At 50.0% G+C, this 27,733-nt stretch overlaps 1 protein-coding gene and 2 long non-coding RNA genes across 7 annotated transcripts; 2 read left to right on the top strand and 1 right to left on the bottom strand.

Moving 5' to 3' along the window:
- Positions 1-210: 210 nt before the first annotated feature.
- On the top strand, positions 211-7,391 carry LOC102550580 (uncharacterized). 3 transcript variants are annotated; one of them, XR_015631298.1, is made up of 5 exons: positions 230-454; positions 2,070-2,188; positions 3,558-3,627; positions 6,439-6,563; positions 6,809-7,074. It is a non-coding gene; the product is annotated as an uncharacterized LOC102550580 (long non-coding RNA). The 3 variants fall into 3 exon arrangements; XR_015631299.1 differs by lacking the exon at positions 6,439-6,563 and adding an exon at positions 7,181-7,391 and having other exon boundaries at positions 231-454; positions 6,809-6,970; XR_015631300.1 differs by lacking the exons at positions 6,439-6,563; positions 6,809-7,074 and adding an exon at positions 4,640-4,948 and having other exon boundaries at positions 211-454.
- Positions 2,524-27,371, bottom strand: Hoxb3 (homeo box B3). Of its 3 annotated transcripts, none has more exon segments than NM_001107042.2 (4): positions 2,524-4,889; positions 5,716-6,312; positions 9,267-9,354; positions 27,183-27,371. In NM_001107042.2, coding segments are annotated over 2 exon segments (1,290 nt in total). In that variant the 5' UTR covers positions 6,164-6,312; positions 9,267-9,354; positions 27,183-27,371; the 3' UTR covers positions 2,524-4,047.
- LOC148003083 (uncharacterized) lies at positions 9,921-11,613 on the top strand. The gene is made up of 2 exons (XR_015631301.1): positions 9,921-11,014; positions 11,171-11,613. It is a non-coding gene; the product is annotated as an uncharacterized LOC148003083 (long non-coding RNA).
- Positions 27,372-27,733: the final 362 nt, after the last annotated feature.

Below are 27,733 nucleotides of genomic sequence, written 5' to 3'. Positions count from 1 at the left end.
ACAAGAAATTCGGTGGGAAACTAGGCCTCAAAGCTGAAAATGAAAAGTCGACCTGGGGGAAGATTTTTAAATAAGTGGGTCAGAGGGACCAAGAGGACATGAGGCGATCAATCTTAGCCCCCTGACAGCTCCCTCCGATTGCATCAAAGAATTTGGCTCTTCGGGAAAGCAGAGGGAACAGCCTAAATTCCACATCCCTTAAAAAGGCCTGAGGGAGGGGGGAGCCAACAGAGAAAGGTGATTCTGGGAGATCTAGGAAACAGATGGGAAATGGGGACAGAGGGAAGGCGCTAACTTGGGTGGAAAGTTTGCCCCGGAGAACTCCCACGGCTCTGTCCTCCCCTCCCCCCTCTTCGCCCTCTGTCGCCCAGCCTAGAGGAGAAGGCTGCTTAGCAGGGAAATGGAGAGCTGGAACTAGAAACTTTCTGTCAGTGTAACGTCCGCGTGGGTGGTGGTGAGTATTTAAAGAAAGAAAGAAAAGAAAAGAAAGCAGAGAAGTTTGCCGGGAAGCGGGGGGGGGGGGGGGGGGGGGACCTGGAGATGTTGGCTTCAAGGACCCAAAGAGGCAGGCTCTTGGGAAACTGCTCTTAACTAGGCCAGTGGGCCAGACAGGGCGGTGTGGACCTCAACTAAAACAAAACAAAAAATATATACATATATTTTCCTGGATGGCGGTTAACAGAGGAGAGTCCAAATAGTAGCTGTCTGGAAGGGGAATCCTGTAGAGTGGGGCCTGGGAGAGGGCCTTCTCCCTGGCGGCAACCCTGGGCACCTTCGCAAGTTTTGTAACAGACACTCCAGCTGGCTGCAGGATCCCGGGCTCTTCAAAGGCAACCAGAGCCCAGACTGTCCTGTAGGAAATACAGCTCTCTAACCCTTGATGACAGATTTTACAGCTAGATTAGTGAACAGTAGAAAACTTGGGTGTTAAAGGAGGGGGCGAGTGAACCCTCCCTCCCAGAGACATCGGTCCTGCCCTGTCTGCTGCCTTACAGCACAGACTTTTATCCACGCTTTTAACGGCTTTAGATGAGAACCTGGGATCTGGAAACAGAAGGGTAGGTCCTATTTCTGTTTAGAGCCCTAGCTTTAAGCCACAGCACCCCCTTTCTTATATCTAGCTAAATTCTCTCTTATTCGATTCTTCTCTAGCTAGATAGACAAGCAATACACCCTTCCCTCACAGCCAAACATGACCCTCTGTGTAGTTCTATCATTCAGGGAAGAGGAAGAGAAAAGGAAAGACAGACCCTTGAGCGTTATTTGATCACAATCAAACTTTGCACACTCCCCTGCCTTTAATTTATAGCCTGACCCAATGCTAAATTGCCTGCTGCCTGGATGAGCCAAGTCCAGTTAAAAAAAAAAATCCTACTTGGTGGGGAGGGGCGTATTATTCAGGTTGTTTTTTTATTGTTATTTATTGTTGCATAAAGACCGTAATTACTAACCTTGGACTGCCAGGATACAACATAAAAATGAAAATCAGCCCTCGCACTAAGGCTGAGGGGCCTGAAACGATTCTTATCCCCCACACCCCACCCCAGCCCCATATCACCACTACCACCAAATATATTGCTCCTAATTAAGCCATGCGGGTTCATCGCTTACAATTAGAATTATGTAACTCTTCAGCAGGCAGCCACCGCTTCTCTTTCAATGAGAATTAGCTCCATATTTCAGCCTCCCTGTCTCCTCGCTCTTATCGGATACTGGGATGCGGTGGTGACATTTCATCTTTGACAGACCCTCTCCATCCTCGCTCCAATGTGATAAAACTTTTATGGAACCAGGACTAAGAAATGAAGTTTTCCCAAGGATCGTGGAAACAGAGCCTCACGTTAGCCCGGGGACCATTTTATTTATGCTTGGTTTCTACAGCTTCCCCCTCACTCCCTTCTCTTCCCTGGCAGGAGAAATCTAACCGGCCCTCCTCTTCCTCTGCCCTGGGCTTCATTTAATGATTGAATTTCACTTTAGTTTTAAAGGCTTGACCTGAGAAGTCTAGGCCTCGGTTTGTTATTGTTTTTTTCCCCCAGATTAATCATTTTCCTTTGTTTTCATTTTAGACCCAATGGTGGTTGGGCTTCGAGTCACGTGACAGCCTCATTGTGGCTCCGGAAGAGAACGTGAAGTTTAGGTTGCCTGGAAGAAGCAGTAATAAGCTAAATTTTTTGGTTGGCTTGATGTGAGCAGAGGGGTGCATGGAGGTGGTGGTCACAGGGACAAAGGGGGCCAATGACTAAGAAAAACAGACAGGCAAAGAGACCGAACAGGCTTAGCCTAAGATTCCTTCCCCTCCCCCACGCCTCCAAGCTAGTTACCTCAACCTTAGCTGAAGAACTTGGCAGAATGGGCTTGACTGCTATGAAAGTCAAAAACTGAGTTGAAACCAGGAGGAAAAGCTGGCGAGGGGAGACAGGGGCAAAGAGGCTGGGAAGTGTCACCAATGGCCTGGTTCTAGGGGATATTTGGCCATTAGAGCCTTTTTTCTGCAACCTGAATTGGACCACCAGGACAAGATAAAATTGATAACAGAAAGTTTATTCAAGGATTGTTTTAACAGACAACTCTTTTAACTAAGGGGAAAAAAATAACTACGGAAGAACAAAGAAAGTTCCAAGAGAGAATTAACTTCTTATCTCTACCAATTCAGGACTATACAGTGACATTTAGGAGCCGAGTTCATGCCTTTTAGAACTAATTACAATTGCTCATAAGTACGAGTTTAACATAAATCTACAGCTCTCGTCTAGAAATACAATAAAAACTAAAATCGCTGGTTTTACATGACAGGAAACACAAGTAAATACTAAAAAAGTACAATTTTTTCCTTTTTCTGTCCCTCATATAAATACATAATGCAGGGGGGGGGATAAATAATACAAAAAAAGAAAATATTTTAACAGGCTATAACCAATAAATATATATGAAAATGTTCACTAGAACACACACTCTTTGAGCGAAGCTGGACGTCTGCAGGCCCAGGCATCTCTCACAGTTGTTTTTTTTTTTTTTAATATCCATTAAAATGTAAACTCCAAGTGCAAGAAGAATGTCCCAGGAACTGGAGCAAGGTACACAGGCCCAGCTGCAGCACCTGCCTAGGACAGTCAGTTTGTTCAAATATACCCTGTTTTCACGTTAAGTCAAGAGAAGAACAGAAGAAAAAGAAAAGTGGAGAGCTCTCTGTGGAGAGAGTGGGATGGGGTGGGAGCTGAGAGGTTGTAGAGCTGGTGAGCCTCCAGTCCTGACAACTTGCCTGCCTTGGCCTCTTAACCTTTCCTTAAAAGAAAAAAATATATATTTATTTATATTATAGGCAGCTCTAACTTTCAGGATATCTTACCATCCCTGAGCCCTCTGAAACCTGTAATCAATAGGGGTGGGGTGTAGATATGAATGTCCTTAGAGCAGAAAACCAACCTAGGGCTAGAAATGATAGCCAGAAGCCTAACACAGGTGGGGGGCAAGTTGAAGCTTCAGGGAAGTAGGAGAGAAACATACTTTGTGCCCTTAGATTTAAAAATGTTTTTCTTATTTTTTTTTTTCATAAGGAGACTGAAAGGGAGAATCAAAAAAAAAAAAAAAATCAAGATTTGGGGGAATTACCCACAGAGATGCAAGGTAAGTTGATTGTTTGATGATAGCCAAGCCATTAAGTTTTGAATGTGCTTCTCTGCCCTGCTTGTCTATCTTGGCTCCCTCTCTACCCGACTCCACCTCACCCCTCCAATCTGGAATTCCAACTTGGTAGTGCTGGAACCCTGGGAACTCTGGGGTTGATGTGGTCCCGTCTCCAACCTGCTGTGGATTCCTTTCCAAGGGTGTTGGCAGGCAGATGGAACCAGGCCTGGAGGACTTAAAAGACAGGCCCCTCGGGGCCTGAGAGCAGGGAAGGCACCCCCAAGGCCTCTTCTGTTAATGGAAGCCTGGCGACAACCCCAACACATACCTTTTTCAGGACTCCAAACCGCGCCCATCCCCCAGTTCCACGGTCTCCCTGTCCCTTAACCTCACCCCACCCTCCCCAGCCCGCCCCTCCCATCACAGGTGTGTCAGTTTGGGCGCTTCTTGGATTCTACCCTGAGGCGGTGCGTGGTGAGAGGAGAGGTCTGTGTACGTGGGGTGAGGGTCACAGGGTCCGTGATGCTGGCCGGGGGCCATAGGGGCCGCCCCGTTGTAGTCCAGGTTCCCCGAGGGGTGGTGGGAAAGGTGATTGAGGCCGTAGAGGGAGGGGCCGGCAGGGGGCGGCAACGGATCCGCGTAGCCACCCCCGCCCACATAGACAGGACTGCCCTGCATGGTGGGCGTCCCGTAGGCTCCCCCGTTGGCTTGGAGGACGTGGGACTCATACTCCGGCGCCGGGGTCGGGGGGTACTTCTGTGGGGCGCCGCAACCCTTGAGAGGGGGCTGATAGTTGGAAGGCAGCGCGTAGGCATTCTGGTGGCCTTTGCTGAAGGCTGGTGGGGACGGGCTGTCGTAGCTGGGGGTCATGGAGTGTAAGGCGTTCATGAAGCCGGCCGTGGACTGCATGGGCTGCGGGGGGCTTCCGGCCGGAGAGGGACCCCCGGAGGACGAGGCCAGCCCCTTGGCCTTCTGGTCTTTCTTGTACTTCATGCGGCGGTTCTGGAACCAGATCTTGATCTGCCGCTCGCTGAGGTTCAGCAGATTGGCCATCTCGACGCGGCGCGGCCGGCACAAATAACGGTTGAAGTGGAACTCCTTCTCCAGCTCAACCAGCTGCGCGCTTGTGTATGCCGTCCGCGCCCGCTTGGACGCCGCCGACCCCGGGGGGCTCTTGTCCCCTCCCCCGCCGCCGCTGCCGCCCCCGCCGCTGCTACTACCGCCGCCGCCACCGCCGCCGCCGCCGCCACCACAACCTTCTGCTGGACCCGAGGGGGAGGGGTGGGAAGGGGAGAAAATGAAATAAAAGATAATTACTGAACACGCCGAAATTGAATGCATCGTTTCTTAATAAATCCAGGCCTGGACTCGGAGGCCCCGCTGCCCTCCCCTTCGCGTCCCCGCCTCCTCCTCTACACCCCCCCACTTCCTACCTCCCGTCGCATTAGCGGACACTCTATAATAGTGGCATTTATTAAGAGACCTGTTCTCCTCTCACTGCCCCGGCTTATGAAAATTTGATCATGTCACACAGACAGAGCTGCGTGGCCATTTATTTAGGGCTAGGTTTTTGCGTGTGCGCGCACCCCTCCCCATATATCCAAATCTAAGTCTGAGATGATTCCTGCCTTCTGTCCACCCTCTTTACAAGACAGGTGACTTGGGAACACCTTGGGGGGACTGGACACTGGTGGGCAGGGCCTGGAAGTGTGGCACGTGGAGGCTGCAGTGGCTGCAGGCCTGGACCCCAGGCTGCCTGAGCGATGGTGATTAATACCCACAGTAATCATATTTAATAATAATCTGTCCTTGATGACTCTGTACCTCTAGGCAGTGCGGCCTTGGGAAGGTCTGTGAGGCCCACCTCCTGGAAACTCTTGAAAGCCCAGGCGGAGGATGGTTGGAGGGACTGGGTATTGGTCAGGTCAGAGGTCATCAGGTGGTGAGAGGTAGCTAAAAAACACTAGGCAGCCACCTAATATTGTTTTCAGGCCGCCTTGTGGGCGCCTTGGGGTCGGATGCTATAATAACAGTGGCATTCCTGGGCTGGACAAAAGCTGATGGACTAGGAAGGCAGAGAGCTGGTACCTGTGCCCGGGGAGCTGTTTTTCAGCTTGGACGTTTGCCTTGACTCTTTCATCCAGGGGAATATCTGTTTGGTGAGGGTGGAGTTGGAGCTGGCACCGCACTTGGGGGGGCCGCTTTTGCTGGGCCCACCCCCGTTATTGCTGTTGCTAGTGGTACTGGTAGGTGCGGCGCTGGGTGGGGGTGAACCCGGCGGTGCGGGCAGGGGCTCTGGGGCCAGGCCTGGCCTCATGCAGCTGCCGTTGAGCTCCTTGCTCTTGGCATGTGGGGCGGCATTGCCCAGGGACTGCAGGGAACACGCTGAGCGCTGGTAGTCACCCTCCAGGTGTGTAGCGGCCTGAAAGGGGGGCTGGGGAGGCCCGTCGTAGCCGAAACCATTGCTGCCAGGGTACGAGGAGTAGCCTCCGAAGAGCGCAGCTGCGGTGTTGTCGTAGTAGGTGGCTTTCTGCATCGCTGGGCGAGGCCCGGGCAGTGGGTGGCAACTTGCAAGGGCCTGATACCCTCACGACCGGACATTGGCACCCCTGGGGGTCACGTGACACGCCGGACCCCCCTCCCCTTTCTGCCCCCCTCCTCCCGGGTCTGTTCCAAGCGGCTGACCTGCGGGGCGAGAGAAGAGACAGAGGGGGAGAAGAGGACTGGGCCTCGAATCCATCTTAGGAACTAAAAAGGGAACTGACATCAATAGGTTTTCTTTTTCTTCTCCCCTCGCCACTATCTCTGCAGCAGACGCTGAGACCAAGTATCTAACCTGACATGGATGCTTCTCGCTTCAACTTTAATTTTAAAGGGAAAAAGAAAACACCGATTTCCATTTCCATTTTCTACAAAATCAAGACTGTACTCCTTTGGTGAATACTTAGGAATAAAATACCACTGCCTCGTGGACCACCGCCTCTCTCTGGCGCCTGCACTAACCTCTTGCCTCTCCTACAATTTCTCCTTATGCCTCCCCCTACTCCCCAACCCTGGGGTGGGGCAATCCAGGGAGTAGGCACTATTAGACTCTAAAATAAAAGCATCCCGGAGGTCCTCCTTCCCCTAGTGAGGCCTCTCTGCTTCCTGTCTCTCTTCCTCCCTTCTCCTTCCACCTAAGCAAAGTCTAGCAGGTCTTGGACCCAAGCCGGACTGAAAAGCAAGTTCATCTGGGACCCTGCCCTCCAAGAAGATCATAGCAGCCTTAGACAGAAAATTCCTGAAGATTTTTAACCTCAGAGGCAGTGGAACCAGGCTTCATCCATCTATGTCCCATCTGAAGGTACCTTCACCTCCAGTCTTGGCTCAGGCAGGCCTGGGACCAAGAAGCCAGAGGCCCCTATGGAGCATCCAAATGGACCATGACTGTTTAGAGTTCCCAGGCAAGACCGGTTGGTGCTATGGCCATTTGGTGTGGGACCTCCCCTGTCCTTTCCACAAGTCTGTTTTTGTTTTTGTTTTGTTTGTTTGTTTTTTGTTTTTTATTTCTCAGGATAAAAAAGAAAAAGAAAAAAGAAAAAAACTGTGCAGCTGCTGGAATCTCTTTTCTACTGAGATGGGAGGAATTATTCAGGATGACAGAGTCACAAAAAAATCTGAACAGTATTCGTCTCTGGATTCAAAAGGGGAGGCTGTTTACTGAGGTTCCCAACAGCAAAAAAATAAAATAAAATAAAATAAAATTGTGGTCACTATTTTAACACAGCCTTTTGAAAGCTCACTGTGTCAGGGGATTTTGAATTTGTTCCTAGATTTCTGACCATATCTCCCCTTTTCTCTGTGTCGTCTCCAGCCCTCTATGAATAATTCCCTAAAACCTCCAGACTGATCCTCGCTGAGTCATGTGCTTTGGGCAAAACTTAAAATACCATTCGGCCCAGCTGGTTTTATTTTGATAAAAATAAAATGAAAGGACTTCAGGTGGGGTGAGCCCCTCCCACACGCAAACGCGCTTGCTGCCCTTATGACACAGATCCGTACTTAAAAGGGAGCTGGTGTAGCCTTGAGTTCCAATTGGTTTCTGGGAAATTTTTGTTTCTGGAAATACACATGGGTCTGCAAAGCAGCAGGTCCTTCCAGGGAGGACTGGAGTTCAATTGACCAGGCTGACCCAATCCTTTTATTATTATTACCATTAGCCTCTGATGATTTAACCAAAATTAGCTTCGGAGCAGCCCTGGCTGAAAGGGAGAATTAATTAACCGACATCAGTTGAGTTTGTTATTAATAGATAGAGAAGAGAATGAAATAAAAACCTTGGAGGGGGGTAGCTGGCTGGGCCCTGGCTTTATTTAGTCTAGATGATTGTTACAGCAATAACGATGATGATGGTAATAATAATAATAATAATAACAACAACAAGAAGAAATAAAAACCCAGTAATTTGACTAGGCGCCTGGGGCCGAAATTCCTGTCGCTCCCCCAGCAGTAAGCCCCAAACCATCGCAGGACAGAGGCCAGGCGAGTGTGGGAAGCGAAGGAGCCAGAGACTTGATAGGAAAGAGGAGACTCCTCTGGCGGTGAGACAAGGCCAGGAAGGTTTGTGGATTCGGAGAGCCTCCAGCTGCCGCTGCTGGCGGGCTGTCTGGCCGCTGCGGCGGCGGTGGCTGGCGAGGAGCTACCAGCCTCCTGCTCAAGGCTCAAGGAGATGAGGAGAAACCGACCCGGACGCCGAACTGGTTAGCCGCGGCAGGTTCCAAGCACACCGGGCTGGGCCCGGGCCGAGCTCCGCGGCAGCAAGTTTGGCGCTGGAGGTAACCGAATTAAAAGGCGCCTTAGCAACTCTGCTCCGGGACTTTGCCTAACAGGGCTCCAGGCTGGAAGGCACAGAGGCCTGGCGCAATGGGACAGTAAGGAACCCGAAGGTGCCACAGGGATCAGAAATCTGGGATCCAGAAGAGGGGGTGGGGAACAGCTCTACCCAGCCAAACAAGTCTATTTCCCTTGCCTCCATGTTGGAAAAATTCAGGCTCCATATGGCTTCTCGGAAGGGTGGGAAGGAGACAGTGGCTCCGGGCTTTCCCTCAGGGTCTCGCTAGAGAAGGGAGGCAAGCCCCCCCTCCAGAACCCCACCTTTCCAGGCACACTCCTGGGGAGAGCCGGGAAGGGTAACAATAGCTGAAGAAACCTCAGGAGAGAGGACAGGCCACCTTCCAGGACTTTAAAAAAAAATAATGAAAGGAAGAAAAATAAAAGGATTAAGAAAGGGAAAGAGAAAGGTTTGGCTCTTCTTAGCAAACGGGGGAGAGAGGATTCCGCCCTGGATCAGGCTGCTAGAAGAGAAGAGAGAGAAAAGGAGAAAAGCGGAAAGGGGGAGAGAGAGAGAGAGAGAGGGAGGGAGGGAGGGAGGGGGAGAGAGAGGGAGAGAGGGAGAGAGGGAGAGAGAGAGAGAGAGAGAGAGAGAGAGAGAGAGAGAGAGAGAGAGAGAGAGAGAGAGAGAGAGAGTCAGTCGCTGCGTGGAAGGAAGCTTAAAGCTTGTGAACTCTTCTTGAACCGAGATTGGAGTCATATGGGCCATAAATCATTGAGACATACTCTCCGCCATTCACAAACTGATAGCCTATTTCAGTCCAGCTTACCTTAGCCACCGACGAGGGGAGAACAGGCAGACATAATATATATTCACATCGAGCCCCAGCGCGAGCGGCAGGCGAGAAATCTCCCCTCCTTGAAGGCAAAGGAAAAAAAGACCACTGTTTAAAGCTGCGTCGCCCCCCCCTTCCCAAAGCCACCCCGGCTGGGGAGCCCGAGGGGCAGACCGGCCAGAGGAACCGCGCGGCGTCCGCTTCAATTCACTCGGCTTTAGTGCGGGGGGGTGCGCAGGAGGGAGGGGTAGGGGAGCGGGGGAAAAATAGCAGACCGAAAGGTGCTGGGAGACTCGGCTCGCCGAGAATCCAGCTCCGGGCTCCAGCTCGGCCAAGCCGCCACAGTGTGGTTGCCCTATAAGACTGGTACGCCCTACTCTCTGTAACAATGGCCTCTGCTTTTGCACAGGGAAAAAAACCACACACACACACACACACACACACACACACACACACACACACACACACACAAGCTCGCCCCCCCCACCTCTCCCCTTTAGCAAGCATAGATGCCTGATAAGGAGGGAAGGTGATTCTGATGAGAGCTGGGGGGGGGGGGTGCCTCCCCCAAATAACAGTGTGAATGAAGCAAGAAAAGTAGAAGGTGCTCTTGTCTTGTTTTGTTTTTTAAACAGGAAATTTTTTTACATTGAGAGGGGGGAAGAAGAGAAGACAAAATGCAAAGAAAGCCATTGGAGTTCACACAGTGCCCCCCCCCACCTTATTCAGGCCTCACTATTGGACCATTATGCTAATTCGAGAAATGGCCTCTGGAGAGGTAGCCAGAGGCTGGTTTGGCTGGGCCAGGGGTGCTGGGTGTCCCTCCCACTCACCCATAGGAGACCCACTGAGACTTTTTTAGACACTCATGGTGACTGAGTCCCTGATTCCTCTCTCCTCCCCACCCCCATCCCCCAGTTTCTAATGGGGGAGGGGGGACAAGGCCAGACTTTACACACACACACACACACACACACACACACACACACACACACCCCTTTTGAGAACAGACAACTAGCGGTGAGCGATGATTAAAAACCCAGAACATCTTGCAGGGGGAGTGGGGTTGGCGGGAGGGTGACAGAAGGAAGAATCCTGTGGTTTAACTGGAGCTCCAGACAGCCGGTCGGGAGAAAGGCTCTGAGAACTTCAATGAGTCATTTCTGTTAAGATTCTAGGGGCTAGGGGGTGAAAAGGACATTTGTACTCCAGAGAAGATGAGAACTCCAGAAAGGCTTCGCTTCGAATGTCCTGGCAGACTGGACGGAGGATGGTTATCTCTACTCAGAAGCAATCTGTTTCTCTACCACCACCACCATGTTCTGTTCGGCAAGACTTGGGACTCTTGGCACAAGTGAAGGAGGTTACAAAAGCTAAAAGTTTTCTTAGGGTGTGTTTGAACAGGGCAGGCAAGTAGGGGGGCCTGTAGGAGGAAGACAGGAACCAAGAATGTAGGTGTCTGCAAATTTGGGGCAGGGGGTGGGGAAAGAGCCATTGGCAGTAGAGGGAAGAAGACAAAAAAGAGCCCAGGCCATTCCTACAGGCGGTAGTGCCTTTGGGCTGTCTAACTGCTGACTTAGGGGGATGACACAGAAGGCAGCCAGTGTCTCTTTTCTACACGGATGGCTTCTTAAAGACAGATCCAGCCAGGAGCCTGTGCTTTTCTGACTAGGACACTTGTTCTTTTGCCTTCTCCTATCTGGATACACCGGGACAGGCCTGGGACGAGACAGGGAACAAAGGTGAGAGATCTCCAGCTATTGTCTCCCCTCCAGAGAGGATGGCATGGTCGCCACCGGCCTTAGCTCTCTTACCTTCCCCTCTAGGCTCTTCTTTAGGGGTGGTAAAGGGATGGCCCTTGGCTTAGGGTCCCACTATTTCTAAACCCATCAAATCAGGTCAAACGGGCTGGAGCAACTGGTTTTTCTTGGGCCCTGCTGTACAGAAGGAACCTGTGCTCTCTTCCCACCCTTCGGCAACAAGAGTCACATGCAGAGCCCTAGATGTGACACCTGGCATCCTACTGCCTCCCCAGAGTTGATGGCTAGAGGAAGGTGGGAGTGGAGAGGGTAAGTAGAGGAAGCGGGAGCCAATGTGCTGTGTTTATTAGTAGTGTTTAGAAAAAAAATTAATGAAGTGTCGGGGCTCAAGCCAAGAGAGCCTCCTGAGGAACTGCTATGCTAACCAACAACTTTGATGAGAGATCTACAGGGTGAGATGCCAAAGAATTTTAGGTCTGGCGGGTCAGCGGCTCAGGCCAGGGAGACTACCAGAGGCTTCAGGAAATTTGAATCACAGACTATCTCCTCTACTTCCCCCAAATAAAGAGTTTGTTTTGTTTTTAATGTACTTCGGACTCTTCGGCTCTTCTGAAAGCTACCACCACTGGCTAGAGATGGCTGTTGTGAAATTGAGAAGAAACCTGGTCACCTTTGGGACCACACAGCTTTGCCTAAAGGGATAACAAAAGAGCCTACATGTCACCTAGCCAAGGCTGCCGGCCGGGATTGCACTGGGGGTGGAGGTGGGGAGAAGATGGAACGAGCTTGGAGTGAGCAAAAGACCATCTCTTTCTAAGCCTTCTTCACCCCTGGTGGTCTGAGACAGAGGGGCATCCAGGGATGGGAGCAAAAAGGGGGGATCTAGGAGCCAGAAAGGAGCAGGGGAAAATTTTTCAGAGGATATGCACCTCCGAATGTGGTAGAAGTTGAATCCCGGGTCTCATGACCAATATTTGGAAGACATTTAGATACTTGTATGGTTTCTTATCTTTCCCCGGGCCACAGGGAGCTGCCCGCCATGAAGCTGGGAGTTGACAGGAAACAGAGGAGATTGGCTTTGAGAGAGAGTTTGCTCTGTTCAGAACGGTGGCGGTGGCTTAAGAGCCTTTGCAAATTAAAGAGACAAAAGCTGGATGGGGAGCTGGAGTGAGCAACTTGGGGCAGAGGACTTCGGAAGGGTCTGAGGATAGTCTCTCAGAGTGACAGATGAACTGAGAGACGACAGGAGGATAGATGAGACACCAACCTCGATTCAGGGGTAGTTAGAGAAGGGCAAAATGGGGAGCACTTTCCTCCTGGATTCAGAGAACTTGGTAACTTTGGGGGGGGTGGAAGAGGAAAGCAAGAGTAAGAAGAGGAAGCTCACGAAGATGAGCCAGCCAGTGGGAACCGATAGAGGCCAAAACTGATGTGTTTTTTAAAAATGGGAGAGAGCATCCCCCATCACAAGCATCCTGAGAGTCCTCTTTCTGTCTTTGTAGACACCGGGTGATGGCTCTGTACTTGCTTCCAGAACTTCTGCTAGGTACCCAGCATCCAGCCAGTAGGAGCTTTGTAAGCAACATTTGAGTGGTTGATCGCTGACTGCCCATCCTTGTGAACCTCAGTGCTATCATTCCAACCCCCCCAAAAATATCCAACAAAGAACAAACAAAAAAAAATATCTCAATAAGGGCAAACAGGGCCAGCTCCTTTAAAATCAACTTCTGCTCTCAGTCCTCTGGTGACCAAAGATCCCATTCTGAGCTTAAGCTGCAGAAAACTCCTCTGGCCCTGCTGGAGCTGCGGCTAGAAGTCAGCGATTTGCTTCTTGTTTGCCCTGGTCCGGATTCCCTGTCCCATGCTCCTTCCTAGTGAGGCGGTTCAACTTAGTGAACACTTTAAAGTTCACACCTCCATCTCCTCTTAAATATTAATGGAGATGTTAAAGCTTTAGGTTTGTAAATGGAGGAGGGTGTTGTTAGTGAAGATGGCTTTGTAGACTAGACATTTGTTTCTCTAGTCCCTGGCTCTCTAAAAATGCTTGAGTGGGAAGAAACAAAGAAACTCGGGAAGGAGATCCTCTGAGCGCTTTCCCCAAAGCGAGTGTAGACGCAGCTGATGATAACTCGGAAGGGAGGAGGCGGGAGAAAGCCTGCCCCAGTGAGAAAAGAAAAGAAAAGAAAATCCAGGCTGTATCCCACCCCGCTTCAGACTAGGAGTGGGTAAGGAAAGAAGAAATAGAACATCACAGGGATCTATAGAGTCTCCTGGGTGCCCGTGGAAGACCCCTGAAACTAACACTAATGGTACCACAATCAGCAGCCAGCAGGCTCTTTGGTCATGAAAGATCTGTTTCTGAATCAGGGACATCTAGAAGTTTAGCCCTGAAACACCACACCCCTATCAGTGTGGAGACAAAGGTAGTCAGGATGGAGAGGCAGAGGGAAGAGGGGGGAGAGACGGTGAGTCCTGGACAGCTGGGAGAGGATGCTGGGTGAGAGAGGAAGATAGTGGGAAGACTGGCTGGCTGAAGGTGCAGTTCCCTTTGAGTGGCCTGCAGGCAGGGTCTCTCCTGACTGATTGGATGTCTCTCTCCCAATGTCCTCTGTTTAGCAGACAATAACTCACTGGATTAATGGCCAATCAGTGGAAGGCCTCCAAATATAAAACTCCAAAGTCAGAACGGGATAGGACCAGAATCTATCAGTCTATCAGGTCTGGCAGTCTTTTTTTTTTTTTTTTTTTTAACTTTCTCTCTCAAAATAGGTTTGGAGGACTGGACTATCTGACCAGAGCCTGGGATTTCTAAAAATGAAGTTACTTCGCTGTCACCACTTCCTGCCTCAGAATCCCCAAGCCATACTTTTCCTGGGCACCTTAAAACTCCTCGAAACCCATCACCCTCCTTATATCCTTGATCCCTAAAGAAACTGCCCTTCACATAGCTGTACATCCGGGGAAGCCACTCTTTCAAGTTTCATGTCTCTATAATTGGAAGAAGAAAAAGAAAATAAAGTGAAACACAGTAGGGACCTTCCATTTTGCTAGACCTCTGCTCTAGTCACCCTAGAAGGACGGACAGTGTGGTGCCAAGGCATACTCTGTTCTCCCTGCCCTCTCCCAGATAAAGAAGGTCTAAACATCCAGGGTCAAGGCTGAATAGGTGGGAAAGCTACACCTGCTTTCACAAATTCTAAACTGTAATCCCACAATCCAGGTCTTGGACTAAGGTAAGAGGAACCGCAGATGCTGGATTCTGGACAACTCCAGTCCTGGCTTAGCATTTAACAGGAAATGAGCCTTGTTTGGGGACGTTAAGGCCCTTAAACCCTGTGCCAATCCCAGCTCACCCCATCTAGCTAGACCTCTATTGTCATTGCTCTTGACCTGGACTTCCATTCAGGTTGAGGACAAAGATTCCTTAAAAATACATAGCCCAGAGGACTTACTTCCCAGGGTTACAGGATGAGACAAACTCTGAATTTTGCAAACAAATCATGCAGTAACTTCTACAGTCAGCTATCCACAGAACTGCCAGACACACAGGAAATTACACCCAAGCAGTATCCCACAGAAGATGGAGTTATAGAGTGGTACCCAAGAGCAGAATGAGGGAGAACCTGGTGCCTAGTCCAACTCTGCCATTGTAGCAGAGAGTGAAACTGAGGCCCACAGTGGAAAATAAATTGATCTTGGGTTATGCTTGCCACAGTCTTGAGCTGTAGGAGGTTTGGGCTTTTATCATCGAAGCTTGGCTGTGTGACTCGAAGTTGAGCACTCTGTGGGCCTCAGTGTGCCCCCTCTTTAAAGCCAAGCTGTTTGATGTGGAGGTGAAGGAACAGACTAAATAAATGATCTCCAAGGTTCCCTTTCAGGCTGAACATTAGTAATTCTCCATGTCCTAGTGTAAATATGAGAGACAGCAAACAATAATAAACTGAGTTCAGAAGATAGATAAGTGCACCAGCACCATTGTTATCAGATGCAAAATACTTCCCCTTGGGATTTACATGTTTACTCTGCAACCACGGAGCAGCATCCCAGTCTGGGTCCTCTCTCACCCCCCCCCCAGGGAAACAGTGAATCTCACTGCTCCTTTTCTGAGTGGAGGATGGGTTGTTTTCTACATTTCTTACAAAAATCCAAAGTGCTATTTTGGGATGCAGTGATCTGAGTAGTAAATAATTAATTTGTATAATTAGAAGAGGAAGGCATCAACCTGGCAATTTTTAACCAGGCATCAATAAGCCCATTGTACCAGCCTGGCCTTCTCACCCCAACCCACCCCCCCCACCTCTGCCTACACACCTACCAGCTTCCAAAGTTGCCCTCCCCCACCCCTCAATTGACATCCAGCATTTCCAGGATGGCCAAAGGGGGGGGGGGTTCAGTGCCAGAGTCTGCTTCCCATCCCAACAAAGTTCCTTTCTCTGCTGTGTTCCCCCAGAGATCCATCTGCAGGCAGCTGCCCCTCAAAGTATGATTTCCTACACACCCACCCCAAGCTGCACTGAGCTCCAGGTTGAGCTCTCAGCTCTTGAGAAACATGCAATCCACCTTCTCAGCTCAAGATGCCCCAACAATGCAGTGGGTTTGCATTTCAAGAAACTCCCATTAATATCAATTTACTTCACTGAAACCTCGGGTTCTTCATCAAGTTGATGATTTATGATAAAATCAATTAAATTACGGCCACTTAGGGCCCAGCCGCTTCCTCTCAGATTTCATTGGTTCGGGCCCAAGTGTCTGGTGGAAAAATGCAAGCTTAGCTGGAGGCGAAGAAAGATAATTCTGTGGCTGAGAAAATTTAATGCAAAACAATTTGCAGGCAAAGCCAGTGTCTGGACAGAAACACAAGAGCCGCTAGTTGGCCTGCGGAAATAACTATCTAGGAGTCAAAATGTTTTCTCCCCATCCTCGACATTCTGCATGGTTCCCTTATTTTTTGGTCAACTGTGTGTTTATTTAACACTTCCTCTCAGAGACTGGGAGAATTTTGAACAGCAATGGTAGGACCCAACCTTTCCAAGACCAGACTTCAATCACCCCCATTTCCTTTGCCAAGTCACATCTCCCACCACACACCCTTTCACCCAACCATGTTTGCTAAATTCTTAGCGTCCCACTGCAAGGTTACAGATCCAAAGTGATGACGATCAGCCAGCTTGTGTTTGAGCAGGCAGTACTTAAGGAAAGGAAAGAGGAGCTGTGGCCAGAGGCCATACAAGCAGGCTTCGCTGCCTGTGACTATTTAGAAGAAAGAAAGTCCAGGCAGGAGAAGCAGTACCTCGTGGACAGCATAAAGAGACAGTGAATGGTACCCAACGCTCCCCATTCTAAAGTACCAGGACCATAGGACACCCAGCCCCACTCCTGGCTCTTTATAGCCACGCAGGAATTGATTCTATGTAACTGTGACACCAATCAGATCATATACACACACGCCCAGTGTTTAGGCCCACTCCCACAATACACAAACAATCTCCACATGGGAGTGCCTGCACACTCCTTAATCCTCACAAAAGCACCACACCTTTCGCCTGAGAAGAGGTGATTCCTGGGGTCTTCTTGCATCTGAGAAAATAAATCCCAAGGCATCAGCCTGGCATCGCCTCCCACTCCAAGGAAAGCGGCTTCTCCCCGCCTCTACTAGGTTTGGTTTTCGGTTTCCAGAGCAGGCAGATAGTAAACACAGCTTCTCTGAAAGCCATAAATCAAGCCCTCTCCTACCTTCTCAGCTTAACACCCAGCCTCCTCGTAACCTCTTGTCACTTCAGCTTCAAATAACTCCTAGGTGCTAAAGGGCTCGCCCACAGTGGCAGCTGGGCTGTGCAAGCCAGGCCCAGCCTCATGTTTCCCTCACCAACCACAACTCCCATCTCTCCCGGGAAAATCTTCCAAAGTCTCTATCCTTCCCGGACCCCAGAGTTCCCCAAACCCTGATCGGATCTTGTCTACCCACAGGTACAACTCCACATTCCTCCACACTCTCCCTACATCCAGGGCCCTGGACCCCATTCTCAGTCCCACACCACCTCCTCTAAGTTGTTCTGATCTTTGTCTAAACACTCGGATGCCAACGTGGGGAGTGAGGGTATCCGCGCCCCGGTCTCCGGGCCACGGGGCGCTGGACTGAGCACCGCACACTTACCTGTGCGGTCTCGGACTAGGGTGCGAGCCGCGGCGGGCGGCCGGGTGCGGGGAACGCGTAAGAGCTGATGGCCAGTCTCGGGACCCTCGGTCCGGACTGGGGATGCGCCTGGGCCGGCCACATCCTGATAGCTTGGCCCTGGGAGCGCCCCCGCCGTGCTGGGGTGGGGATGAGGGAGAAAGAGGCCGGCCTGCGCCTCGCCCCCGCCCCCGGCTTTGTTCCGACTGCAGGAGCCCTGCCCCGGGATGCTCCGAGTGCGCGGAGCCCGCGGTCCCACCAAGGCCCGCGCCGGGCTGAGGGAATCCCGGCTTGGTGCGGGTCCCGGCCTGAGAAGTGACCGAGTCGCCGGGCGAAAGAAGTGGCGACTGACAGGACCACGGAGAAGCACGGGGGCCTCGGGGGCGCCATGGCGGAAGGCGGGCGCACCGGCGGCTCTTCAATGTCACCAGCGAAATGGGTTCCATATGTCCGGCCCGAAGGAGAAGGGAGGGAATGGGAGACGGTCCAGGGCAGGGCAGGAGGGGGTGGGGTACTATGGAGGAGGGAGAGCTTGGGTAGCAGAGGTAATAGGAAAAACTGGGGAGCCCCAAGGACTCCTTTCTTTCTTTTTCTCCTCTTTCCCCAACTTCCCCTTCAGGCCCTTTAAAGTTGCTTAGGCTGATAGGGTCTTCCCCTTTTATTATTTTCTTTCCTGAAAGATGAAGGAGGGAGGGGATCTGAAAGGGAAGCATCCGTTTGTTAAATTGAAGAGTTAATGGAAGAAACGTGGAGGTGAAAGTAGTTGCAAAACCAAGTCGTTGGTTGCAGAAGAGAGGTAAAAGGGGGAGCTGAGGAAGGGGGAGTCTTCCCCCTAGGTTTCAGAATCTTGTGCCAATCTCCCTGCGGTGATGGCGCTTGTTTTGGGAAAGAGCCCGGGTTACCGCACCAGTACAAGAGGAGACTAGAGTGCCCAGGACATCTCGGCCATCCCCTGGCATGGTGGATGGTCCCCTGGATGCCTCACACCTGGTAAGAGCCTTTAAGGGGCTTACTTTACAGGCAGTAGTTTCTAAGAAGGTCTCCACTTTGGCAACTTCCTGTAAGGAAAGCTTCCCTTACCGGGGGCAGAGAATGGCTCATGGAGTCTGAAGGAGTCAGCCCTCCAAGGGTTGTAGACTCTTCCCCCGGCCCCTCTCTGCCACCTCTGTTGTCTCTATCCTTTTCTCACAGCCCCGTTGTCGCCTTACATTCTGCCTCTCTCAGCTTCTTAAGGGAATCTGAGTGGCACCTCAGGCAGGACTTCTGAGTATTTCCAGGAATCACTTCTGGGCTGGTGTGCTCCTTAGGCCACCTTTTCCTTCTCCTTTGGGGCCCTTTCCTCTGTGGGAGAATCCACACCCTATCTCTGAGAGAGTCTTTTCTGGAGAGAAGGGAAGCAAAAAACCAAGCGGCTTCCTTTACCACTTCTTCCAGAACAATCTCTCTGCCCCTAGGGCTGGCCTTTGTCTCCTCTCCTCTCTTCCTAACACCCTGTCCTTGAGCTCAGCCTTGACTTTCCACCCCAAAAGGAACCTGCTGTTCATCCCCTGTCTCTCCCTCCCTCCCCATTCTCTCACTCATCTTTCTATCCAGCTCATCTGGTCATTAAAGCATTAGCAGCCCAGCATCCTGGCATCTTAAAGGCATAGTGAGTGATAGATGCCACACTTGTACAGAGACAGAGGATGTGAGTGAGCCCAGGCTGGGGAAAAGACCAGATCAGCAACTTTCCTAGAGTCCCATCCCTAGGTGGCATAAAAGCAGATTCAAGGGTGGGGGTTAAAGATGTTAAGAGGCAGGGTGCTTCAAGGCTAACCAAAACAAATGCACACATATATACTATTATATGTGTGTACATGTGCATATATACATACACACAAATATATGCATGTGTGTATGTGTATACACACGTGTGTGAGTGTGTTTCTGTGTGTGTGAGTGTGTGTGTGTGTGTGTGTGTGTGTGTGTGTGTGTGTTTGGGAAACGGCCTAGATGCCTAGATAGATGCACTGGGCCTCAAACAAGGGGATTGAAGAGGGGCTGATATGAATGGATGATAATAGTGACAAGGGATGGTCTCCTTGCTTTGTCTCCTGGGGAAGTCGGTGTGAGAGTTGGGGAGAGGGAAGGGGAGGGGTGTAAGTGCACAACCTCATTTCCCCAGGGCCAGAGGAGACAAAGGCAAGTCATGGGGGGGGGATTCTGGGGGTTGGGGCAGATCTCCTGGGGAAAGGTGGCAAGGGGGACGGTGAATAAAAAGGAAGAACCTGGAAAAGGGGGTAGGGGCCATGAGACCAGTGGCCAGCAGTCTCCAGTTAGCTACGACCCAGCTCCCCAAACTTGATCCTTCCGGTTCCACACTCTCCTTCTTTATCCTCTAAAGCAGTCTGAATTCAGAAGCTAACACAATCCTACCCTCTCTCCTTCTTATTCTTCCTCCCTTTTAAGGAAAAAAGAGATGAGTCTTACCCCACTTAGAGATCCCAAGATTTTGGCCTAAATTCTGGGGCACCAAATGAGAGCAAACATTACCTTCTTCCCCTTTCTTTACACATGAACATGTGAAAGCACACATCAGGTGAGAAGTAAAACATGCTCACCTCTCTCACTGGGGTTCCCTGACAGGAAGCCTAGGTAAAGACAGGACTCAAAGGCTAGGCTATCAGCTCCCAAGGCATACTTCTCCCAACCAGTCTCCCCTCTCCGCAGTTGCTAGCCCTGGCGAGGTTGTCCCTGAATCCACACTCTTCCCAGTCCCTTTTATGATGATCAGATGGTACTACTTTCTGTCTCTTCAGATCCTTCAAATCCCCCGTTATCCAGGAGCTAGGCCTCAGCTATCACTTGGAGCAGAGTAAGGAGTAAGCTCCTGGATGCTGCTTGGGCTGGGACCTGTGTTGCCACTCCATGGGGCTGATGCCATGAATAATTTAACACCTGTACCACTCTAATTCTTCTGCTCAAAGGTTTACACTAGCAGGCAAAGTTAAATATCACAGATAATATTGGCTATAAAGTCAACTGGCCTGACTCCAGCCAGGAAAGGAGCAGCCTGGACTCGGCCATGCTTTGTCTCTCTGCATCTCTCATCCGTCACAAGTTTGGTGCATAGGACAGGATGTCCCCAAGAAGCCACATCTGACTTTGCTTTTAACCAACAACCTCCCCTTTACATGAAACACCAGGGGAAAGTTCCAGATACCCCACCTCTTGATCTGCACCCCAACTGCTCAGTCTTTGGGCTGGGGGCGGGGGGGGGGGGGAAGGGGAGGCAAAGAAACACATCCAAAAATCTGGAACACTCTACAACTTTCTAGGGCCAATTGGATCCTAAAACATTTCTTTTCTAGAATTACTTAAGAGAACTTCTCTCAGTTTAGCTCACACACACACACACACACACATACACACACACACACACACACACACACTGAGAGAGAAAGACAGAGACAGAGACAGACAGAAAGACTGAGAGAAACAGAGAGAGAGACAGAGACAGAGACAGAGACAGAGAAAGAGAAAGAGAGAGACAGAGAGACAGACAGAGACAGCTAGGAAACTTTCTTTGTTTCAATAGGTCTAAGGAAGGCTCCTGGGGTGTGAATTCATTTCCTTGTTTTGTAGCCTAGAGGATGGGGAGCCAAGGCTTTCAGCTTTTCTCCCTGCCCTTCACCCTTTTCCAGCCTCCATTGTCTCCCCCAAGTTAGGTAACTCCTTCTCCACCCCCCAATAAACCCGATACACACCAAGCCTTTAAGTAAAGCTTTAACACTCTCACAGGAGTCCTTCCTGTCCCCCTATCACTTTCATAGCATTTCTGTTGGGTTCCCACTGAATACAAAAATCAGTGCCTTAAAGTCCTGTGATTTCTTCCAATGCCTCTACCTTTGTTGCCCCCTCCCCACACACACATACACCTTCTGCCGTCAGAGTTGGGTTTGTCCACCCACGGGTAGAGTTGGAAATACCAAACTCCTAGGAGGGTCTGCCGCAGAACACAGCATTACTTGCCACTGGAATGTTGGCTCTGTGGGGCTTGCAAATATCATTTTTCTATTAGGTCATGATCTTTGACTGGGTTTATATGCCAACGAGGCATTTCTAGTTTACCAAAGTTATACAAATCTCATCTTAATTGATAATCACAGATGCTGTAATTTAAGACCTCCAGCTATAGAGCTTTCATATTAACTGCTGATGTATTACTGTAAATCGTCTGAAATAACCCAACTCCTGGGAGCAGAGCAGAGAGGGAGGAAGTGCCTCCAAAAAACCTCTCTCTCTCTCTCTCTCTCTCTCTCTCTCTCTCTCTCTCTCTCTCTCTCGCCACAGAACCAGCCCAGCTTCTACATCATTTTCTGTGAGAAATGATTTATCGAAGACATGGCCATAAACAACACAACTCACTCACAAACACATGCAGAAGCGCGTGCACAGGCGCACACACACACACACACACACAATGGTTGGCATGCCGGCTGAGAAGCTGACACCCATATTGCTATAAATCAAGAAAAAGGTTGGAGGACAGAGAGAGAGAGAGAGAGAGAGAGAGAGAGAGAGAGAGAGAGAGAGAAATATTCCTAAAATCTCTATGCAATGCCTCAATGGGTATGAACACAGAGCACCCTGTGAAGAGAAATGGCAGGAAATGAAGATGCCTATTTGTCACATTTTACGACAATAGCATTAATAACAAACAATAAATTTACATGGACGTACAAGGCGCGGTAGGTAGTGAGAAATCCCTTCTACTTACAGTACCCCAGCCCGCGGTGTGGTTCCAGCTGCGGGGCTCTTTTACAGATGCCTCCCTTTCTCTCTCTCTCTCTCTCTCTCTCTCTCTCTCTCTCTCTCTCTCTCTCCCTCTCTTTTTTTTTTTCCTCAGGGTACAGGCTTGTTTTTTCAAAGGACAGTTGAATTGGACGTCAGAAACAGGGAGACCGAGCCTGCGATTTTCCTGACGAATACATATCTATTCTGCAACCTCGGCATTAATTATTTAATGAATCACGTGACCAGGAGGGGGAAGGGGGTCTTTCGATTTCAGGCTCAAAGGACCACTATGACCTTCCCCTTCAGGAGGAGAAATTTTCCTGTAAAATAGGTCCCCCCCCCCCAACGCACCAATGGAATAGTAGCAAGGTCTCTCTCCCACAGGCACGTCTATACGTGCTCCCTACCCCCACAAACATACACTTACCCACAGCCCACCTCTCCTCTCTCCCTTCTCCTCGTGCTTCTGCTTAGTTCCTAGAGGTGCAGAAACAGTCTGCAGGGGCGTCAGGGTGGGGGTGGGGTGGGCATTGAGCCCTTCTGCGAGCCCCTGGTTTTCTTAGCTTCCTATTTGTATCCTCTAGAATTGAAATCCCACTTCCAACTCCAGTCTGTTCCTCCCTCCCCACTGCAGGGGTATTTATTTTAGCAGGACCCTCGCTCCCTTCTAACTCATCAACGGTGTATCTAAGGGGAGCAGATGGGGAAGGAAGACTCTTTGCAAGTCCTCGCCACCTTGTCTGTATCAAGAGTGGGACTTCTTCATGCTTTAATTCACTTTCTGATCTTTTGTGCTGTGCCTTTGAAAGGTCAGAGGCAAATGGAGTGAAGGGAGGACTGGATCTCTCAGGATTGAGAATAAGGAGGAAGGAGAAGCCCCCCCACTCCCCAGCATTGTTAATCTCCTAGGGAGCTAAATGCTGCTGCTGATTTGAGAGGAAACTCCATAGACAAAGACCTAGGGACCAAGGATTCCATACAAAAGAAGTGGATGACGGGGCTCTACCTATATCCAGTCCATTCTCAGTCTCGGAAAACCACCAATGACGGTACCTGAAGTATTGAAACAAGAGCTGACCAAAAAAAAAAAAAAAAAAAAAAAAAAAAAAAAAAAAAAGGATAAGAAAGTCCGCAAAGCCTGCCTGGCAGCCTGGGGTCTATATTTCAAGGTGTTAGTGTCCTAGGCTTCCAATCAACAGACAATGGAGACTGATCAATGAGGAAAAGATAGGGACGATACATGTCAAAAGTGTTAAACATTAGGATAAGAGAAAGCCATGCCCTGAGTAGGGATGTGGATTGGGTGTGGGGGGAGGGTACACGGACTCTCTCCCTTCGAGAATAAACACAGCCAAACAAACGCCAAACTCCACAAGTTAGAAGTGAATCTGAGTCCATAGCTGGAGCAGGGGGGTGGGAGGGGGAAAGCAAAGGGAAGTAGAAAGGCATTCCTAAGACGCCCTGCGCTGTACATTGCCAGCCTCATCTACCTCGGCAGCTCTGGGCTAGCTGCGACCAGGCCGACAGGGCATCCGTGTAATGGGGAAGAATAATGCCAATAGGGTAGGGGAGCCGGGGAATGGGTTTCATGGGCCTCCTCTGGTTTGTTTAGAAGGATCTGAACCAAAAGCGATTCAATGAAGGTTAAGGACCTCTTCTTGTAACACACCCCAAAGAAACAGCCTCCCCACGTGTGCCTCGGAGGTTTTGAGGCAGCAGGACCCCTGCGGAAAGTACTGGAATCCTGCCCCAGCCCCACGGGGAGGGGGCGCCGGCGGGGCCCAGACTCCGTAGGGGGGGTGGTCAGCTTTGATTGTCCAGATACCGAACACAGACTAGTATTGAATTCAGCCTGATGCGGATGAAGGCCTGCTCCCGGCTCCTGCGAGGCAACAGTCTACAAGGTCCTTGGCTACAAATCCATTAAAAGGAAAATTGTCCTTCAAAGACAAACGAAGTGGAGGGAGGAATGGGGGGGGGGAGACAAGGAGAGGAGAGAAGACGAGAGAGAGAGAGAGAGAGAGAGAGAGAGAGAGAGAGAGAGAGAGAGAGAGAGAGAGAGAGAGAGAGAGAGAATATGAAGAAGTGGCAATCTTTAAAACTGAAGATAGCAACCCTTAAAACGGTGAAATTATTTTTAAGGACAAGAAGGAGAACCCGGCTACAGAAAGGCGAGGCCAGGCAGGCTCTGTTAAAGAATGCGCACTCTTTTCAGATCCTGGGAAATGTCCACGTTCAAATAAACAAGCGCCAGAGCGCGAGCTGAGCGCTTTCTTGCTGCCGATAAAGCGAGCGTTTAGACTGAGGAAAGCGAGATTGATTTACGAAACTGAACGCGCCAGTTTTATGGCCGATCACAAATCCGTCAGCGCTCAACTCACGCTGGGAAACTTCCCAACTCCGTTTTCCAATCAAACCCGTTCCTCAGTCACTGCTTCCCAGGCAGACCCACCAGGCGCAGAGGCTGCCTCCAGGACCCTAGTGGGACTAAGCAGCCTTCTGCCCAGGCTGGCAGGCGAGCGACGGCAGAGAGGGAGTGCAAAGGGCCCAGGGAACTAGGAGAGAGGTCAAAAGATTAGAAGGCCTCACTGGGGGAAGTGGGGGGGGAGCACTAGAGCTGTGGAAAGAGCCCAAGCAGCTGTCAGCTCCAAAAAGGTTCAGGTCTGGAAATGGGGGGTCCTTCTCTGTGAGCCTAGGGGAACAAAAAGCCTTTGGTGAACCCCAGCTTTTCCCTTCTATTGTGGCCCCTTTCCTTTTGGTGAACCCCTAGTCCTCAGAGATTGTAAACTGCACAAAACAGTTTATAAAAGTTCTGCGTGACTGAATCTTTGTCACTTGGACCTAGAGAGGGCCCCCCCGCCCCCACCCCGCAATGGACAACCAACCCGTTATGTATCTTTAGGGGCAATAGATGCCCATTATCAACAAGCCCCAAACATTTTCTATATCAAAGTGGCCCAGTTTGCCCACCCCTTTCTTTCCTGAGGCCCCCAGTTCCTCCGTTTATGGTACCCAGGGACAAAGAAAAAGTCCGTGGCTCCAGTTATTTCTTTTCTGAGAGGAGAGTCCCTGAGATACAGAAAAGATTTATTCAACGTGGGCAAGCACCACCTCACAAGCTCTCCAGCAAAGCACTGTCTCTTCCTGTCCTGTCTTAATTTAAGGAAAGCAGTTCCTGTTCCCAGCTAGGAAAAAAACAAAAAACCAAAACCAACCCTTTTCCCTCTTCTCCGTCTCTCCTTACTTCCCCCTCCTTTGATGTGTACGGCTACTGAGGATATCTAAAGCAGAAGATAGAATTCCGATTACAGAGGAGGGGTCCGTGCTCCAGCTTCCCCCTTTTAGCAAATCCTCCATTTTTCTCTTGACTTGGAAAGTTTCTACAAACTTTGGTTAGCACAGAAAAGTGGGCCCTGGATGTGGTCCAAGCAGCCTGTGAAGCCCTCCTTTCATCTTTCTTGTTACTGCTTGTTGAGGTACCCATGGAGATGAAGGTGCTAGAAAAACTGCTTCCTAAACAAAGGAACTTCAGAAAATAGTTGAGGGGAGAGAGAGAGAGAGAGAGAGAGAGAGAGAGAGAGAGAGAGAGAGAGAGAGAGAATATGAAGGGATATCTCCAAGATAGTGATCATGGTGGGAACCCTTTCTCTCCACCTTAGGAATTTATTCCTCTGATGATCTAGTGCCCCATGGTCTGTGACAGCCTGACCTCTTAGTATTATATCCTTTAGTCCTTCCCTCAGCTCGCTTTGAACAACAAGGCACACACACACACACACACACACACACACACACAGAGAGAGAGAGAGAGAGACAGAGACAGAGAGAGACAGAGAGACAGAGACAGAGACAGAGAGAGACAGAGAGAGACAGAGAGACAGAGAGACAGAGACAGAGAGAGACAGAGAGAGAGAGACAGAGACAGAGACAGAGACAGAGACAGAGACAGAGACAGAGACAGAGAGGACATGGAGATGGGCCTGACGCTAAAACTAGGGAAGGGGCTTTATGTAGACAGACTAGCACCATACTCCCTCCCTACCCATAGATCTTCTGGGCTAACTTAAAAAGATAAACCAAAACAAACAAATAAAACTCTACCTTTTCCCCCAACCCACAATAATAGAAAAATGATCCATAAATTCTGAACCAGCAAAGGATTTGGGGACTGTAGAAGCTGGGAGCCCTGAAGAGGTGTGACTTTCCCTCTGGGGCAGGAAGCAAGAGCTAGCACAATGTCCAGTCTCAGAGAGGTCAAGGGGCTTCCGAGGTCATTTTGTGGTTCTAATACTAAGCTAATCGCCTAGAAAACGTGGCCTCTCCATGAACTCTTCATCCTGCCAGCCTCCCGCCTCCAAACTCTCTCTAAGTGAGGCCTCAGGGAAAAGAGGACAGCATATTCAGGTCTAATGTAGAATCTACCATTCCTCAGCCTGAGAAGTAAGGCCCCAGAGGAAGAACAGAGCCCCCCAAACCCAGAAACAAAAAGAGAAGAAACTGAACACGGGGACTCCAGGAGGGCCGGAGTGTGGGGTGGGTGGGATTGGGTTGGGGGCAGAACAAAAGAGAATTTCTGCGTCTGTGCACCTGGCCCTGAGCAGTTTCTCTTTTTCAGAGAGTGAAGATTTATCTAGAATCCCAAACTAGACACAAGAAGAAAACCCAACCAAATCCACTTCAACCAACTCCAAGGCTTGGGGATGGGGGTGGGGGGACGACTCCATTCAAGAACTGGATTCCATTTTTTTTTTCTAGGAGACTTCAGTGACATCTTACGGGTAAACAGTGTAGACAGTCAGAGTCCCAGGACACAGGCACACACACGCACGCACGGGCGGGTTCTCAGTGTGCAAGCCTGCATTTTTCAAAACCAGAGAAGCACTTCTGAACAGCCTCACAAACAGCCTTCTCTGGTGGTTTTCAGGGGCCCTGACACCTCTGTCCCGACCAGTTCAAACACTCTCCAGGTGTCCAGGCCTCTCTCTCCTTCTCTGTCTCCGGGTCTCCCCCCTTCGCTCCCAAACATCAGTCATCATAAAAGGCAGCAAACCTGACCAAGCATCCACCATAAAATAAAATCCCACAAAGATAGCTGGGGGAAAAAAATAGAGAGAAAGAGGTGAGAGGATTTTTTTTTAAACTTCTGAAAAGAGCCCATTTAAAAAAAAAAAAAAAAGCCAGTCCAAGCCGGGGCTTTGTTACCTTCTGTGCCTCTTGCCCGCTCTCGCCCGAGCTCCTCTGGTCCCATTCATGACGAAAGGCTTCTTCCAAAACTGAGAGAAAAAAGTTTTCAACTTTATGGCTCCAAAATTTTTCCCCCTTGCAGATCCGGGAGAGGCGGCTAACACTTTTTTCCCCCAACAGCCGGTCTGTGGAGATTTGCTGTTGAATAATGACAAAGGAGAGAGGATACGTATTTAAAGAAAAGGAGTGATTAATGGTTTTCTGTATAATTCTCACATTTTTCTTAGCTCTTGTCTACACAGAATGGCTGTGAACTTTAAGCTCTATAGAAATCTTCGTGGTCCTCGTCCTCTTCCTCCTCTTCTTCTTCTTCTTTTTAAAGATTCTATTCATACCTTCCAAGGGGCAGCTTTGACTCAATTCTTTAGAGACATTTCTAGGGGGGAGGCCTTATGGTTTTTAAGAACTATTTTCCCCTCAACTAAGGGTTGGCTTCTCTTCTCAGCTAAAACATTGTACCACACCCAAGACAAAGCTAACCCTCTCATCCTCTGCGACTCTTTTTTTTT

The sequence above is a fragment of the Rattus norvegicus genome, chromosome 10 (genome assembly GCF_021556685.1).
Source record: "Rattus norvegicus strain SHRSP/BbbUtx chromosome 10, alternate assembly SHRSP_T2T, whole genome shotgun sequence".
NCBI classification, from domain to species: Eukaryota; Metazoa; Chordata; class Mammalia; order Rodentia; family Muridae; genus Rattus; species Rattus norvegicus.
Note: the sequence above shows the minus strand (reverse complement) of the source record. Positions and strands in the feature narration are given on the sequence as shown.